The 19,350-nt window shown below is 38.0% G+C and overlaps 2 protein-coding genes across 21 annotated transcripts in view; both read right to left on the bottom strand.

Annotated features, from left to right (window-relative positions):
• Positions 1–11,260, bottom strand: part of LOC110829836 (uncharacterized) — a 193,107-nt gene extending 181,847 nt beyond the window's left edge. For 6 of the 13 annotated variants that reach the window (XR_015533875.1, XR_015533874.1, XM_087343878.1 and 3 more), the window contains exons 1-2: positions 11,120–11,260; positions 93–189 (exon numbers count right to left, since the gene is read on the bottom strand). Coding sequence is in view for 4 of the 13 variants with exons in the window: in XM_087343878.1 (XP_087200004.1) it covers positions 93–189; positions 11,120–11,150 (128 nt within the window). In the remaining 9 variants the exon portion in view is untranslated. Of the gene's footprint in view, positions 1–92; positions 190–1,642; positions 1,865–2,427; positions 2,503–4,193; positions 4,417–5,497; positions 6,405–11,119 lie in introns of those variants that run through there. The other 7 variants (XR_015533877.1, XR_015533876.1, XR_015533878.1 and 4 more) reach the window with 6 other exon arrangements.
• Positions 11,261–11,262: 2 nt separating this feature from the next.
• Positions 11,263–19,350, bottom strand: part of Awh (LIM/homeobox protein arrowhead) — a 90,612-nt gene continuing 82,524 nt past the window's right edge. For 6 of the 8 annotated variants that reach the window (XM_087343870.1, XM_022063978.2, XM_022063973.2 and 3 more), the window contains 3 exons: positions 14,817–15,056; positions 12,854–12,982; positions 11,263–11,711 (listed from right to left, as the gene is read on the bottom strand). In XM_087343870.1, the coding sequence (XP_087199996.1) occupies positions 11,641–11,711; positions 12,854–12,982; positions 14,817–15,056 (440 nt within the window). In that variant the 3' untranslated portion in view covers positions 11,263–11,640. Of the gene's footprint in view, positions 11,712–12,853; positions 12,983–14,730; positions 15,057–19,350 lie in introns of those variants that run through there. The other 2 variants (XM_022063975.2, XM_022063985.2) reach the window with 2 other exon arrangements.

Here is a 19,350-nt window from a genome sequence, read left to right as displayed (position 1 = left end):
ATGCAGAAAATACGCGGCTAAATGTGACACATAACATTTAAAATAATTCTTTGATTCAGTATGCTATCCCACACCTTAAAAATCAACCTTACCTTTCGGTGGAAATGAATTTCTGGACCGGATTCCTGGCCGGAAAAGAAGTTAAACGGCGAAGGCTTCTCACTCCCAAGTTCTGCTTCGTCTTGTTTCCTGAAAACACAATTATTTTAAAAAATTGTAGCATTTTGTGTCTCCCCCTAACGTTCGAACCAACAGAACGAGTATCACGAATCCAGAACTGGAGAACACTCTGACGTCATATCACCTTAATACGTCAATATAACATCAAGAGTCATGGAAGATTTATATTGACTTCTCCATTGCCTAGTTTAAAGAAACGTCCTGCTTAGCCAAAGATGGCTCATGATCTGTCTGGGTAAAATGACATAAGGCGATTCTTGTCAATTGACTCTTAATGACCAAAAAGTATACTTCCGCTATGATTCGGTCGTAAAACTTCGAAACCACATCAAGACATCGGCCACTCTAAAAACTAAGCCATTCAAGAAACAGAACTGATATTTTCGATGATGACATGTCTGAAAGGAAAAAGTAATTTATTTCTAATAATTTTCATCACATTATTCCCCATTGTAATATTCATGAACATGACTGTGGAATTATATGATAAACGCATACGAATATCATACTGGGATCGACCCGTTCTTCAAGTGCCTGAGCACTGCGGGTCCCAACGTTTCGTTGGCTTGATCTATAGACATTCGGTAGGACTCCTTTGACGGGGGATCAGCCCGTCGCAAGGCCTCTACCTGTACACAGGACAGCACAGCGAACATCCATGGCTTGAGTGGGATTCGAACCCACGGTCCCAGCGACCAAGCGGCCACTGCGGAACCCTACGAATATGAAAGTATGTGTTTAAGATTCGCTTCATCGCCATTTGAAGTTCTCAAGGCGGTAAAAATGACGATGTTCTTCTGGGTTTGACGTCGTGTGGCCGCGTAGGTATATTCCAAACGTTTCAGACAACAGTGTCTCTGTATTCAGCCCAGAAGAACCCAGAACAACAACAATTTGTATAATGCCTCACAATATCGAACGAATAACGTTACACGACACAATTATTCGTCCCAATAATAGTTTACGTGTAAGCCTAATTAAGTGTTATCAAATATAATCATATGGTAAACAGCACATCTCGTGGAGAGGAAACTGGGGCATTTCAAGCAATCAAATTTCAAAACAGAAAATGGGTTGCACATGAATTATCGGGCAATCTCTATATAAACACCCTGTAGAATTAGACCTACTACTAACCTAACATTCTATAACTATTATTATTATTATTGGTATTGGTATTGGTGGTTGTATCGTCGTCATCAAAATCATTTAGTACTAATGGATCCTTATATTAGGCTACTATCAGATACAGTTGCTTCCACACACCAATCCTACCTACCCAAACGTTCTTTAACCAGTCAATCAATCAATCAATCAATCTTTCCTTTCACCTCTTTATTCATCCATCAAAACATCCAGACTTACTGATGTACATTAAAATCAAGATTCCATAGATAGGTCTACATTAATAAACATGTTTATTGTTTTGTTTGCACGGAACATATTACTCTTCGGTACAGACCTTCACAATTCGTCCCACTTTTCGTCAAACAAGACACATCACTGCCTGTCCTTGTCCTTTCTAATCACTGGACGGTCAGGCGAACCTGCGAGCACGGAGCGCCACAGGCGGGCAATTAACCGATTATTATATCTCTCCAGTATAGTTTATCGATATGTAGATTATTTAGAGAAGCTGCTGGTTTATCAATTATCCGGTTAAAACTTCTTACGAGTCACAACAGACAAATTAGCAGAACAAACGAAATGAAAACTCCAGGAATTACAAATATTCCAGAACGCATTTAAGCAGAACATAACCTAAAATAATTTCTGATCGCTCAGACCAGTCAATGACAAGTCAAACGAAATTAGTGCTGATGCTGTTAAACATTCAGGACAGATACGATGGCAAGACATGTAGCATTCGTACAACATTTTGTTTGGGAAGAGACCATTTTGAACAAAAAAAAAATTAAAACTGATATTGGAGAAATAGGAGATGACGACGCGGATCAAGTTCCCAGCTTCACGATTGTAACCAATGGTGGGTTGTTGTGAGCACGCTGTTCCTTCTGGTCCCATAAAAATAATAGAGGGTATCTTGATCGGATGAGCCATTACGCTGTTGACTTCCCTAGGAAGACTTGGCTCCATGAAATTAGCTTATCGTTAAACGTTCACCAAATGGGAAATAAAGTAATTTCATACAAATGATAATGCATGAAACAAAACAAGTATCATCTGTTATACACGTACATACGTGTATATGATGAGCACATTTTCGAGAAATCCGATTGCACTTACCAATTAGTATGTAAACAAATGATTGTAGAAGTAAATACACCAGAACAACCCAGCCTACAAGGATATCCTGTAATTCTGAAACTGTCCGTCAGAGACCAGTAGCTACTGGTTTACGCCAGTGCAGGGATCCTCAACATGGGTACGACACTTTACGAACTTTCGCCATATTGTGACCGGTTACGAAATGCAAGTCCCACATGGTGCACTGTGGCACATTTTTTGGGTGTTCTGCCATGTTAACACATTCTTCATTTGCATATTTGCACATTTGGGCGTCAAATGAAATGCATCGATAGGCTACTGCATCATATTCGGGAGGTCCCGGGTTCATATCTCGTCCAGGAGATCGTCTATCATGACTCGGGTTTTAGTGGTTTTCCTCAGTCCCTCCAGCCAAATGCCGGGCTATTATCTTAAATTAGGCCACGACCGCTCCCTTCCACATCCGTTCCAATTCACAATCTCTCATCCTACGCGATATACCCTGAGCTGCTGAAAATTAACAATGAATAAAACTATACAGTCCACCAACTGTACCTGCTTTCCGACAGAATGTCTTCTCTCCTTTTATTAAGAATCAGTCTAGCTGTATTAAAACCTCTGACTTCTGGACACTTCTCATTTTGGAAGTAGATTATCCTGATACTTCTTGGAATTTTTTATTTCAGTGTTTACTAGGTCTCGCTGCGGTATGTTCCCTTTCGCAACTGTGCCACTAACATTCATCTGTTTGTAATGTTTAGATTTGTCTTAAGGAGGTACATAGTTTAAATTCTGGTCACATTTCTAGCATCCTGAGTGAGGTTTTGCATGGTATTCACCATTCTGTCTTATCCAGTGCTTGGACAGCACCAGCTCCTTCAAAATACTTATCTAGTCACCATCTATGATCACCTTCCTGTCCTATTTGCCATAATCAAATCATCACTTCTCACTCTTTAGCTACACAAACTATTTTGTAGAGAATAAGACCTTAAAAATTATGCAGGTATCTTTAATGGATTTCTATAGGAACCCCTCCACTACAGTGAAATCCCTATTGAATGTTCCTCATTTTAAGGTTAGTGTTACATTAATGCAATAGTGCAGTGATTATAGATGCTGAATTAATGCTGTGTAAAACAGTGACAATTAAAATATAAAAGTTATAATATAAACACAAGAGGATGCTGCTTTTTAAAATTAGGACACCAGCATTCACACTCATTTAAAGCAAAAACAGAATTATATATTGTATTCCTCAAAAGGGCAAAAAAATATTATTGTAGATTGATTGGAAACAAAATGCTTAAGAGGAAATTTGAGCCGAAGAAAACGCAACTACACGGAGATCAAGTTCTCTTCCTTTTTATAGTTTGAATGTAGTTTCCATTTGTGTGAACAGATGTGATGTCAAAGCATCGACATGTTAAGGATTCATATAATTCTTGCTATTATTCTTACATAAATGCAGTCAGTTGACAAATTTTCTGAATTTGAACCAATAATTTATAGCCATGCCAAATCTAACGCAGTTTTATTCAAGATTACGCAAGTATGACAATGTATATAATCTGAAAATTAGTTTAACACAACTCTGTCATGTAGCTGGAGTGTGAAGCTCACTACTGACTTGAATCTAGTACCAAGGTCTAGAATCTGTGGAGTGTGATGGAGACCACTCTTCTCTAATTTGACTCTCTGTTTTGCCTGATTTTATTCTGAATGACTGTGAAACTGCCTCTCCTTTCCCTAGCATGACTGCAAATAGCCCTGCCTATCCTCACCTTATTCAATATTGTGGTTCAGTGGTTAACATTGCTTCTGGGTTAAGTGGTTGGTTCCAGGTTTGAATCTGGGTCCAGTGATTTGCTGTCCTGACTGACAGTCTTCATGGTTTTTCTCACTACCTTCTGAAAGATGCTGAGATAGCATATTGAAATAGACCAGGACCACTTCCTTCCAACATCCTTTCCAATTCATCTTACCATTCGATATTATACAATCTATGCAGCTGAAAAGAGTGTTGTTGAATCTTGAATCAATCAATAATCCTCATCATAACCTCATTGACCTCAAGAAAGGCAAGCAGGAAGCAAAAGTGATAACCCCAACATTGTAGTCATGTCTGGTATCAAGACAGCAGTAAAATTCTGAGTCCTGAACTAACTCGCATTATATCACATCCAAGCTATAGTCAATAAATTTTATGAAAAACCAAATATAAGTTGGGTAAAACATTTGCTTCACCTTGAAATTATTTCCAGTCTTCTTCACAGCCTTGTTAAAACCTCTATATCCACCACCATGTAAAAACTATCTGTCAAGAATGTCTTAAAACTAATTTGGATTTAATAGAATATAAATAATATTAAAACAGTTCTTGAAAATACAGTTGCTACAATTATATCAGAACATGGTGATCATGAGTAGCGTGATAAAATATAACACACAGGATTGGATTCTGTGAAGCTTTTGTCACTGCAGCAGCAGGTTGAAATTGTCCATTTCCTGCTTAAGACAATCTGCACAGATATCAGACATAACCTCATTCAATCCAAGCAAAGTTTTAAATAATTCTTTCAGTAATTTACATTTGTCTGAAACATTTTTAGTAAGATATTCAATGTGTACTTCTCTCGTTTCACCTTCTTCTACAGGCTTCACAGTCAAACTTTAAAGCATGGCAATCAATTCTTCTCTCACTGGAAAATTGACTTTACCATCCCGGGCATTCTTAAACTCTATTCATTTATGTCATCGACACAGGCTTATCAACCATACTTTATTACACACAAAAATGTCATAAAATACACCCATTTCCAAAAACAGGCTGAGAGATGCTTATTTTATATTCTAATACACCAAACGTTATGCAAAGTTTTAAGATGAGAGAGGTTAGGTTTCTTAAACTGGAAAATGGATCTAATATGAGATTATTATATTTTACTTAAAAACATGTAGGTCAATAAAATATGACATATGCAACTGATAGGTACATTCAGGTGTCTGATGTGGCATTGAAATACCAATGATTTATCTCGTGACACAACAACATCCATCATTCTATCTCTCAATATTGAATACTCACCAGATAGTCAAAGGGATTACTGATCTTCAGTCTCCCAAGAAGTTCTCCACCAGCCCAGACAACACTCAGTAACACAACCTAGATATGCAACAATCCACACTGTCTCAGCAAAAGCAGTCCAGCCAACACTGATAAGCTCAGTCAGCCAACCCGTAGAATCTCAGCACTGTCTATCCCACAGAAAAATCATGTTCATCAGTTCCAACAGTTGAACCAACTAATTCCTCCATCCCAGTTGACATCTACTAAATTGGGAACAAATAGTTAAGGCAGCCTGGATATGATGGCAAAGAAAAAACTTCTTTCCATATTGGGAATGAAATCCTAGCCATCCAGCTTGTGTCCAGTCACTTTACTGATTGAGCTACCTTGGCTGATAACATTATACATAGTGTACACAAAAGAATGGTCCAAATGTGCCTGGCGACTCATTTTTGGACATGTTGGTAAGCTGGTTGTTACCCCAACTGAATACCAATTATGACGATTACATTCTACAACTGGACGGAGCTCCTCCCCATTTTCACAGGAATGTACGAGTGCTTCTCAATCGTGTTTTTCCACAGCGCTGGATGGGATGAGTTTGATTACCGTGTGGATGTGTGTCGTGTGACCCAGGGTGCATACACTGAAGGATTGTAATTAACGCATGAGAAACTTGGACAGTTGCCTCCGCTGATGGTGTATGTTGTGTCCGTGTAAGGTGAGAAATAAATTTTTTATTAACTTTTGAAACCGCACCATTCTTTTGTGTATACCCTGTATAGGTTAAGTTGCAATAATCCACTATACTAGCAATTCTCAAGCAAACATTTTCTGTGGCTGCATTTTGTAATAAAAACATTTACTATAGGTATATTTCTGAACAAAACATATTCTCCACTGTCACATTATTCATTGGACACATAACAGAATAAATCTTGTCAGAAAATTGGTTACTTGTGATTCTTTATTATTCATGAAAATAGCTACTATTTATGCTTGATGGTTACTGAGAATCATGGAAGTTAGGAGGATGGGTTAAGGAACTTCTTAAGAAATGGTTACTTATGAACATTTCAGAAATGTGTATTTCATTTCAAATATATTACTCGACCAACAGCTTGGAAATATAAAGGTATGTCCACGACAATGTGTTTCAAAACTGTTGTGTAACACTGCATCAATATTACTGCAGAAAAATTTTCTCCCTTTATCCACCATGTTTTACAACCGTGTAGACACTTCACAAATCATTTAAGATAGAGACAGAAACTTGGTTCGTAACGGCATTAAAAGAATGTTGCACAACAATCTCAAAATTGAGGATCCAGGTCTGGACATAACTTAATAACAAAATATAAAATGTACATACAAACAACTGTTTACACTATGAATGACACTAATGCCAAACACATTTCAACCTCAAGAGGTCATCATCAGTGGCACAAAGACAAGTTAATTCTTATAACATAAATCAACAGATAATGGTTTTAGCACAGTGTAAAGGTAAGTTCTTTACAAAACCATATTTAGTAACACTCCACTGGATGTTCGCTGCACAGGAGTTGGTGTATTGGGCACTTTGCTGTTAGTCCACTGGTCTCAAGGCCGTTGCTGGTCTACGGTGAGCCGCGATTGCATCGTCTGTGCCTGTGAACTTCAACGATGCGTGGGAGAGGTCGAAACACGTTTGGCATTAGTATCCTACATAGTGTAAACAGTTGCTTGTATGGACATTTTATATTTCAATACACTATATGTTAAGTAAGGTTTTAAGATTAATAACAAAAGTTCAGACAGGGTGATTCAAAAATCCATTTGATTGGTTTATAATAATTTCGATGGAAATGAATGTGTGCTATAGTATTAGTGAGAAAGAAATGAACTCTTGCCAGAGAAGGATCCATAGATACAACTACACAAGACAGCACCAGATATTTTGATCATGGGCATCTCTATACTGAAAATTTCCCACTTCTATGACTTGGTCATGGACAGGATTCAATAAATAATTTGTCCATTCCATTGCAGAGTCTTCCTATCATCACACCTTTACCAAATGGCAAAACTTACCAATGTATTGGAGAAACTTGCTTTTTTATCCTTCATTCTTGAAGTAACAACAACAAAATAATGTCAGAGGGTCTTACAGGAATATAACAGCAATGAATTATGAAGGATAAGATGTGAGAAGCAAATTCCTCAGAAGCACTGATAATTTATTGTCATGTCAACACAGTAGAATACCCAGAAAAATACAATGAAAACAGATCATTGTGTAAACCTAAGGGATCCATATAACTTGTCCACAGATTTATGTAGAAATAAAACATTGTCCAAGAAGTAGAAGATTGTTTATTGCACGCAATATGCTCAACACAAAATTTTGTACTTTCAGGTTACCAAAGGAAACTCACCCCACATAGCAGTGCATATTTTCTGTGTTCCCCTGGTAATATTTTTAAAATATTGACCTATTTTCAAGTCAGGTCACAAGGTTAAACTACCAATCTAAAGCAGACAGCTGAAGATAAGTCACTCAGCTAGTCAAGAAACATCCTGTCTTTTACATAATCCAGAGGTTCATTATCATGTTCATAAGAGCCTGTTATCGCTGTCTTGAAACAGATAAAATTTAGTCCACATCCTTATGCCCTATCCCTTTCAGGTTTATTTTAATATTATTCTCCTACATATGACTAAGACTTCCAAGCAATCTCTTCTGTCTGAATTTTCTGATTAAAATTGTGTGTTAATTTCTCATTGAAATTAATCTGTCCAGGATTGACAGGTCGTAACATACGTGAGTCCATGGAGTCATGAGAAACTGATCATGACTTCGACATATCTTCTGTTTGACACAGAGGAACCAAAACCAACCAAGGACACAAGGAATGTCACTGACTACTGAACAGAGCTTACAGGGCATTGTGGACATGTACAGTCATTTTGGGTATACACTGTGGTAGTAAGACCTACAATCACATGTGCCACAATAATGAGGTGGCTTAGAGTAATGTATAAAACTTTCTTAGCAAATTGCAGAAGCTAGCCTGTCTAGAGATAATTAGAGATATGAGAACAGCTGCAATTGAGGGGACTCCCTGACCTTCACATAAGATAGAGAGGCTGAGGCCAGATAGGAATCTATACACTCAATTGTATATAATGGAGAAAGCTGAGATCTGGGAGGTATAAACATCCAAACATGTCTCAGGACATGGAGAACGAACCCATCCTATAGATAGGGCCTATTATATTATATTCTTGGTCATGGTCAAATTTCCTGACAGAATGATGGGAAAATTATTTCTGCCCTGAAAAACTGTGGATTAATCCGGTACACAGTTGGATCAAAAACAAATGGAGGCACAGGTTCAGTGTTGTTACAAGGAAAAGACTTAGATTCTGTTCGAGACAGAGGTATATGCTAACATGGCATGTGAATTAAGTTAATGCACTTGACAAATATCAGATTAACTTAAGTTAGTCTGGGACTGCCTCTGGTCCTCACTGTAAATGGAACAGGATTCAACTGATATGGGTGTCAGAACATAAGGAAATCAGTGCCCCCCCCACACACACACACAAAAATTAAATAAAAATGAGAACACCCACTCATGCGACCTGAACTGGGCTGATGCATTTTAGAAGGAACTGGTTGTTCTAGGCTTTGGATACTGGATGAGAAGAAACCACCACTATACTAGAAGTCTGAATGTCGACAGAAACAAAGGGCTTCCTTCAAGATTAAAAATCCGTGGCGTAACAGCTCCAGAGAGCCAAGCCGACTAGCTTGACTGCTGGCCTCACGTTCACACGCCTAAGCAGAGGTGAGTGATAATCCAACCAGATATAGGGTGACGTGTGGTCAGCACGACAAACCCCCAGCCATTGCTAGTTTTCCTGACCGGATTACGCTGCTAAATCTGTATTATGCTTCTCAAGATACAGTGTAACCCACAGTTCTCTTTCTCGTCCTTCAACATTTTTTTCTGAATAATCGTAAGTATTTCTATAAAAGCAACGCTGGTAATCAAATGTCATGGCAACACTTTTACATCAATGTTGCTAGCAGTGAACTCACCACACGTTACCCCAAGTTGATCGATCCTTGTTTCTTCTGTGTGTAATGTATAAGGCAGGAAGTAAAGAAGATTTTGAAATTAATGACTTTAAACTTTCTTAGAAATTTGCTCTTAAATTTTTTGGTCAGTGTGATTTTAAAGGTCACACGGTAAAGTACCCATCAACAATTTTGACACGACGGTAGCAGCATTAGAACAATTCAGTGTGTGTCTAGGAACTTTAAAAAAATGTCATTTAACCATAAATTTTAAAAGGTTAAGGTCACTGTTCATTACATATAGGCCTACTAAACTAACACACTTGTGGCAGAACCCGCAGGTTCAACACCGACACCAAAACCCACCACTGGCCATAATCCTCAGTCGGCTCCATCCATTTGCCATCCTCGCAGCCAACCTCCCCAAGATCCATGTTGATATTATTCTCCCATCTCCTTCTTGGTCTGCCCAGTGGTCGTTTTCCAGAAGGATTTCCTAACAAAATCCTGTATGCACCTCCATGCGTGCTACATGTCCAGCCCATCAGAGCCTCCCAGATTTCACTATCCTCACTATGCTAGGAGACCCGTACAATTCATGCAGGTCCTCGTTACTTATTCTGAATTCCCCACTTATTTCATCCTTTCTATGTCCAAATATTCTCCTTAGCACCGCGTTATCAAAAACTTGTACTCCTTGCTTTAATGTTTAGGAACTTGTTATGTAACCATCTCTGTGGGTTTCGTTGGGTTCTAAAAATAAATAGCTGTAGTTTTTGTAAAATAATTAAAAGGCAGGTTTCTGATGTAGATGCGGTGTTTTCTCTAAGATGAAAATAAAATGCTACTAAAACAAGGGAGGTACTTTGGTGTCAAAAAGTTTTGAATGTAACATTTTCTGTACATCAAAAATAATAATAGCCTAGAAAAAAACAGGGCATTATTATACTCTCCGTTACGCGTTCCCAGGTTAGGGGCATCATATCTGACACATTTACTGAAGGCGATAAAAGCTCCTAACTAGTATCTTGATGTAAGTAGTACATTATTATTGTTATGACAACGCGGTATTGTGTCCATGTTATTACGGTGAGATCAAGCAGTGTACAATTTCGTCACTAGATGGCTCTCATAAGTGGCAACAGCGCACCATCTATAGAATTGTCGAAGCACTAAACAGGAACAACGCCAAGAATTTTAAGACAAAAGGCTTGCCAAAGCACTTGACATAATACCTCCAATGTTTCTCCTTAGTTTCACGTCATCCCAGGATGCATTCTGTTTTCTGTTGGCAAGCGAATCGTGGCTATACTTTTCGCCAGTACGTCGAGTCTGGCCTTGGGCCCTGATCTAGCTGTTTCGCATTTTCTTGCCCTGGGATTTTACAGGAGATTGAAGTTAACCACGCGAGTTAAGAATTCATTAAACTCTAAGTCAGCGAAGGAGTCATGGTAATAAAGCTTCCTGTTAAACAGTGGGATAAAGTCTTGACTCAATGGAGTTTCTTTGTTTTAAAAGCCGCAAGTACTCAGTGCAATTCAATACTTTACAAATATAACAATAATTTATCTTACCGCGGTGCAGTGGTTGGCAATCTTGCTTCATAATCGAAAAGTCGCCGGTTTCGATCTTGGCAGAAGAACGACCCTTCCGACTGATCTTTTTCCTGTTTTCTTCTAGCCTCCGGGAAAATGCTTAAATAAATCACAACTACTCATTTCCATGTTAAATCCAATTCATAATTTTTCATTATTTATAACCACATGACTCAAAATAGTCGTTACAGAAATCAAGAATCATTCTGTTCTGCGCGATATAATTTTATACAAATTAATCGATAAATTGGTATGGGTATTTTGAATGACCCCGTACTCAGGAATTCCATATATACACGCACGCACGCTGGTACACACACACACACATTCTTATATAACGTTCATAGAAATTCAACACAACATTTTAAGAAGCACATAATTTAAACCGTTACAATGAACATGCGGAATTACGCTGTTCATCTTTGACCTTCAACAACCAGCTGCATTCACTCACTAACATCGGGATGGTCACAGGCTGCAGCCGACGTGGAGGCCTCGTCTCATACCTCTCCTCTCATGCAGGTTGGCACCATCGAGTCTTGTGACAGCTCATCCATCGACGTGTCTTGGACTGAAAGAAATGATTGTATGTTCACTTTTGAAGCTAATACAGACGGTCATTTCATTCTCTCTTTCCCTGCCGTCATTACTGGCGGATGCATGGAGGCCGGTTTCCTATCGCACGTAATTCGTACATTTGTTAAGAGATGGCACTCTTCAACATACAGAAATAAGACGATTTATTTAGATTGTGCTGTGATCTGCAGAATTCATCTAGACGCCTGCGATACGATATTTTATGCTATTCAAACACTTACTATTTAAGTGCAATCTTTGTCTTTTCGAGAGGTTTCATGCCTTCTGCACCAAACTAAATAGGAACCTGATCTATTGTAAATCCATAATGAGTGTGTAAATTGTTATGTCTCTCTGTGAGCCTTTTATATTTCCATGAGTAAATACATGTAAGTATCCCGTCAGCAGACAGGCTGGCAGAATGATATTAGGCTGGCTAATAAATTCTTTGAAAGTTTTACAAAGTTTAAATATTTGGGAACAATAAGAAATCAAAATTATATTCACGAAGAAATTAGGAGGAGACTAAATTCCGGAAATGCTTGCTATTTCTCAGTACAAAGTATTTTGTCTGATTTCTAAGAACCTGAATATTAAATAAACAAAACAATAATTTTGCCTGTTGTTTTGTATGGGTGCGAAACATGGTCTGTCACTCTGAGGGAGGAACACAGATTGCAGGTGTTTGAGAATCGGGTGTTGAGGAGGATATTTGGGCCTAGGAGAGAAGACGATGGGGAATGGAGAAAACTGCACAATGACGAACTTAAAAATCTGTACTCCTCCCCCAGTATTGTCAGGGTGATTAAGTCGAGAAGAATGAGATTGGCGAGGCATGTAGCGCGCATGGATGGGGCAAGAAGTGTGCACCGGGTACTGGTTGGGAAGCCTGAAGGGAAGAGATCACTGGGGAGACCTAGACATAGATGGGAGGATAATCTCAGGCGGGATCTATGGGAGATAGGAGTTGAAGGAGACTGGATTTTGATGGCCCAGGACAGGGTCCGGTGGAGGGCTTTGGTTAATTCGGTGATGAACCTTCGTCATCTAGTTAGTTAGATATGAGTATCAGAGCCGCCTACAGGGCGTGAATGAGACGTTAGAGTTAGGTTAGAGTTAGGTTAGAGTCGCACTTACCGCGGGGAACGAAGATGGCAGTCTTGCCGGACTGCTGTGACTGGAACGAGTATGTGAGGTGCAAGTTGATGTGGCGGCTGAACGTGTTCGAGTCAGAGTCCCTTGACAGTGGGGCTTGGGCGTGGTGCACTGGAAACAACGAACAAGTACGACACGTTAGCAATTGTTTCTACTGTAACAAATTTTGTGTGGATTGACATGAAAAACTTATTTTCATCTATTTTGTACTTCAGCGTACAGATTTACTGAAACTTCGTTGCCATTGGTTTTGGTGTGCATGAATTCGTACTGAGCAATATTTTTAATTGTTTAAAAAATTGCTAAACGTTAAAAGAGTTAGGGCACCCCCACCTTTCTATTTTCCTTTAGTATTCAAGTTACGAATCCTACAATTCCTATAGTGACCTTATGTGGTGACAATTCAACTGAATTAAACTATTAAGACATTCCATAAGATAGATAGAATTAAAAATATAGTAAGTACATCAAGATTCTTCCTCTTAAATTTCTTCTATAATTTTATTGTTCATACTGCATTATTCCTTATTTTCCAAATAATATGTTGGATATTAAGCGATTACAGTGAGATGCCAAACAATTCAGTTATTACAACTAAGCATTCATTTGGTACAGAGATCAGATGTCATGCTAGCCAGGATGATGTTGGAGTCTAACTTCCTCAAGTTTCAGAATCTAGTTACTAAACGGGATTTGAGGTTCTCAGGGCTACGAGTTGGGTTGTAGCGCCGTGTAGTCTGAGAGAAGTTTACTGACTTGCTGTCTTCATCACCATACCCTGATGATGGAGACAGCAAAGACCTCTGAAATGCCGGTGAACTTCTATCACATTACAGATCGCTACAGCCCAGAAGACCCACCCCAGTCATTTAATTCCTGTCCTCAGAACAAAGATTTGTTGATTTTATTGGAGATTCAAACTACGGCTGTCTCAGAGTCCGTGTTTGGCAACATGAAAGACTTAGCCGAAATCTCCACCAAAGGCCTTGATTTTTGAACTTTACTCCCCGCGTGCTTCAGTTTTGGTGACAAAGGGCACTTTTGTACTCCACATTAAAAGCAATTCACAATTAGATTAAAACAAAAGAGTCGAACTTCACATGTTCTGTGAATTATGGTCGTGAACCCTAGGTGCAAATGAAATTTGGTATTTATACATTTTCTAACTGGCACAAATGTAAAATTATGATGTTTTAAGTAATAATGAAACACGACGCGGATTCTCGTTTCACGACAACAAATAAAACAACAAAATTCCTATTACCAAACCCTATAAAAGTCAGTTGTATGTACCATATGCTTTAATATTTAATAACTCTACATGTTGTATTGATTCTCAGTGTAAACAACGAATATTTCCTTAAGTAGAACTGACAAGTTGATCCTTGTAAGAAAAAGCCTTGTGTTTTTTGTGAGCTACAAATAGAATTCTTAAATGTTATTGAGAACAGATTTCTCTTCAAGGGGTTAAGTTGTCTTAGGTATAGCGTAAGAAATGTCTTCATAACTTGAGAAGAATTTTAACATCTGGTGTTTTCTACAATTCGCCGGTGGGGTGGGCTGGCAGACGGCTACAAGACTTGTCACAAAGAAAATTACAAATACCCATTCTAAAAGATTAAAGCTTTTTAGGCTTAATAACGCACACCTTTCCACTTGTATCTAGCAACGCGATGGACAACACCCAAAATGAAATTCTCCCCGTGAGAATTTGCATTTTATAAACAGACCTTCATCAGTTCCAGTACATGTAGGATGAATTTACTGCAGATCCAACATTTTACATATGCAAATACACATCTGTGTAACTGCTTTAAAACTAGTTCGTGTAAACTGGTCGAAAGGTAAAGCAAACTAACCACAGTTCTTCATTCTCACTCCATGTAAAAGCTGGTACATCAGAAAACATCGGGCAAGGCATGTAACGCTAGATGGTGGAACTCACTCTGAGTCTTCATCTTGCCTGTGTGGAGGTGTTTCTTCTGCCGAGCCCGCGAGTTCTGAAACCACACCTGAGTGACCCTCTTAGTCAGTCCCGTAATCTGCGCGATGCGCTCCAGGTCCTGTCCATCCGGGTTCGAATCCAGCTGGAAATTTGCCTGTAGCACCTGCAACTGCTCCTCTGTGAAAGTTGTCCGAACTCTCTTCGCTTTGTTCTTGTGGAAGTTTTCGGGATCCCCACCTTCTGGAAATACACGCGGTAGTGCGCTGGTTAACTAACTGACCAATCACAAATATTATTTCCTACGTAATCTCTGCTGACCAACCAATAATTACCGAAAGCAATCTGATAAAATATTCCTTCTACTTAGGAATACCAAGATTCGTCATTATCAATAGACAAACCAGCTAATAAAGCCTATTATAAGTTAGTTCGGTTAAGACCATGTGTTTTCTAACACTGATTTTAATACTTTCATCTCTTACGTACAGTCACGGAGAGCATAAAGTATGGTTTTATAAAGTGCGACCTTTTTATGCTCAGTGCTTTATAACAATTGTATGATTTAATAGACAGACTAATGTATCAATACATATATTTATTTTTCCAGTCTATACACAAAACTTGTTTTAAAATAATGTTGTTTAAAATTATTTATAACATTTACAATATAAATTGCATTATGTTATATTTTATGGCGCTTTTCTGTGTCGTATAATATTACATCTATCACAGCGCTTTTAATTTTGACGACATGTTTCGATGTTTACCACATCATCTTCAGGCTTATCAATTCATACATTTTTAAAAACTATTGTACATTTTTGTGCATTGCGTTTATTGATTTTTAATTTTCAGTCTTCATCTTGATTTGGAGTATGCATTTTGATGTTCATTATCTGTGAAATTAAATATTTTTTTTCAAGTCGTGATGTAATGCAATTACATTGTAAATGTTATAAATAATTTTAAACAACATTATTTTAAAACAAGTTTTGTGTATAGACTGGAAAAATAAATATATGTATTGATATAACACAAACATGACGCAATTAAGATATAAATTAATGAATTAATGTTTTCTCACTGATGATGAGCTCTTGAGGTCGAAACGAGTTTGGCACTAAGTGTTTTTCAAAGTGTAAACAGTTTTTTGTTGTATGCATGATTTTATATATTTAAGATAAATACTTATAAAAATAAGAAAATTATTTTGTTTTACAAAAACGCAGGTATTTTTGGTGGGAATCAACTAAAAGGATCAACGATGGGAATCAAAAATGGAACGATGGGAATATCAGCTCTAAAGAGCAGATGATTCAAAGAACTTTGCGAAATAAGGTTAAGACTGGTGAATCATGGGAAAAGTTAAGATGTCACACCTATTTAACAGCGAGACAAGAACAGGAAATGCTTTAAAGAATTTTCAGATGTGCTGTAAGATATTCTTGAAGTAGGCCTACGTGTGAAAAGGTTAATGATTAGGATATGAGATTTTCACGGCGGTAAGTCCGAGGATGGCTTGTCTTCTGATTTGCTGCGCCGTGAAGTCTGACTGAAGTTTAATGATTACTTAGCCTAGGCATTTCAGATATTGTCTTATTCACTTGGAATTTTATTCGTGTATGTTTTCATTAATCTTCGAACAAAAGTTGACTTCATTCCTTTTTTCACAATCGTGTTTCTTAAACCTGGCCCTATTTGCAACACGTGCTCCTAATATGAATATGTATGTTATAAATAACACCCATTTAGGTCTCCTGTCCCATTTAGTTTCGTAAAAAAGGGTTTCATCTTCTAGAATCTATCCGGCTATTAAAATCAATAAGTGTATGAGTAAGAAAGATTTTTACGTGGGTGGGTTACCAGCCTAACTGCACAACCCCCATCTTGGAAGGACAGAATTTCTTATCAGGGACGCCCACAGAAAATATGGCTTCATTAATACAAGGATTCCCAGCGGGCGGAAATAATTTTTGTGGACTCAGTCATGGAAACCTCTTTACAATTGCATATAGCTTGTCTTTATGAAAACAGTTTCTTATCCATTATACCGTTAGTCAGATACGGTTCGCTGACCACAGTTTGCGCAAACTTGTGTTCATGATAAAGCCTCTGCCATAACTCTACTCCTGCAATGTCATTACGACGACTGAACGGACCCCCCACAAAGTCAGAAATCCTTTTGGTACTAAGCGACAACGAAAGCTGTGCTGAGATGGCTCATCCTAAAGATTTCTACATTTTTTTCCCCAACCAGCAATCGAAGAATGCAGTTCCTAGATTTGCTTAGTCAATTTCTCACATTTTAAAGCTAAGTGTTTTTCTCAGTAACTTACCAAATTCTGCGTCAGGAGAAATCAGAATTTGGCCGTCTTCTGGGATGATGCACTATAGAGTCTGGTAAAATTTAGCCGATGCTTCAGAGACACTTAATGCCTCCATGATCAGGGTGATTAAGGCCTCTTAGCGTTGATAATAAAGTCACGAAGCACCTCTGAAACGTCTGTAAAGTTCTACCAGGCTACACGGCGCAACAACTCAGAAGACAACCATTTTCACAGTCGTCGCCGTTAGAACCTGAAATGTCATTTTTCAAAATTTTGTTAAATTGACTGAGCCAGTTTCTGAGATACATTCCTCAAGTACTGACTCATCTTTATTACACATAACCTTCGGTAATGACAAACCGTCATCAAAATCAGCGTCAGTCGGATTTCGGGCCACTGACATAGACCCGCAGTGGCGAAACGATCAATGCATCGAAATTTTGCAGAGAAATTTATATTTATAATAATTAAACAACAATGGAAGGGATGAGAAATTCTTAGGCCTACAAAATTTTGTTCGGACAATCTGAAAGGAAGATAATATTTGAAAGACCTAGATGAAGATGAAATGATAACATTAAAACACAAATATATATGAAGGTCAGAGAGGAGCCTATGTTTACATTGCAAATATCTTTGAAAAGATTCGCTGAATCCTTTATCCCTGTAAACTAGTAAATTGTCTTTATTTGTACCGATAATCGTTACATTACCGAAGGACACTTGTAACAACTGGAGCTCAGTTTCTCTGTCCGCTGTCAATAAAAGTTAATGTCCTGTTCTTTCACTGTTGTTTCCACGGTGTTGTTAAATTTGGATTTGTCTGTTTCCAATGTTAAAGCAACATCCTGGAAGTCAAAACGGAAGATGATTTGAAAACAGTAGTGAAGCGATGGTTGAAACAACAGGACAGTGACTTCTACGGATAGGAGATAAAAAAAAAGGTAAGTCGAAGTAACTCAAGTGTCCACGGAGACTAGGAACGATTTACGAGCTGTACAATTGCACTTTATTACCCACGTGAAGATTTAGTGGAATCACTTCGCGAAGTCTATTCATATTGCCTTAACACTCTTCTTATAAAAAAGAGCATAGCTCAGCCTGCTACTTTTGTTTTACCAATCGCATATTTTACGAAGTAAGAGGTAAATTTTCAGCTTACACAGAAAATTGTGAAGACGTTCGAGACAAATGTGATATGACGCGTGCTACCACCAACTATAAATAAATGACGACACAAAATGAAACATCTTAATGGAATGTGTTAATTGAGAGCTGGGGTCGAGGTTAATTTCATACTCATTGTCAAAAGAATAGGCCACGACTTAGTTGCCAAGTCAGCTAGCACATATCTTATTAAACAAATTGCTAGGCTACGTGTTAAGTATTTACTCGAAGGCCGCCACACAAACTGTAGACAGAAGAGTCAAATTTTGTGGTCAAAGATTAAAGTGTTACGATTGAAAATACATAAACATTTACAATTGTTTGTCGATGCTAATGTGTAATTAACAGTCATCCATGAGAAGTTGACAGTACGTCAGCTCACATCCTAACAGATATTCTCTCAGGCCTGTTCTAAGATTATGTTGAACGTTGTCTTCTGGATTTTGATGTATATTCTTGTACATGGTTATCAAAGGTTCGGAGGTGTTTCAGGGTATTTCTACCCAGTAGCTGCAGAAAACTGTAATCTTCTGGACTGTGATGCTGTGTGGTTGCCAACGTTCTTCCGAAACGTCTAAAAACACTAACAAAAGTACACAGCTTCACAATCCAGAAGACCACTATTGACACATTTAATACCACAGAAACCTAAAATTTCAGTTACTCTAGAATTAATTTTAATGTTGAGAAGTATACTGTCATCTAAACCTAGTTCTCCCAAGTTGTTTCTCTCCTTCAGATTTTACTACTAAGATTCTATAAATTAACATTTTCGTAATTCTCTTCTTGTCGGTCGTCCTAATAAACCAACTGCGACTGAAATAATGTTGTCAGAATTTGACATAGAAAGTGCGGGCCTATCCTAAAATTCCTCGAGCATCTTCTATTAAAATCCACATCGGTTTAACATTTTTGTCAATAGACGAAGATGAAAATTCTTCTAACCACTATTTCAACTGTGAGAGTGACAACCATAAACATGAACTTAACAACCTCAGATATGATGACAGCAGATTCCATAGAAATATTTGAAAACGCAC

The sequence above is a fragment of the Zootermopsis nevadensis genome, unplaced genomic scaffold, assembly GCF_977971745.1.
Source record: "Zootermopsis nevadensis isolate Lab colony 2312 unplaced genomic scaffold, Znev_1.0 Znev_ptg000007l, whole genome shotgun sequence".
Classification (NCBI taxonomy): Eukaryota; Metazoa; Arthropoda; class Insecta; order Blattodea; family Termopsidae; genus Zootermopsis; species Zootermopsis nevadensis.
Note: the sequence above shows the minus strand (reverse complement) of the source record. Positions and strands in the feature narration are given on the sequence as shown.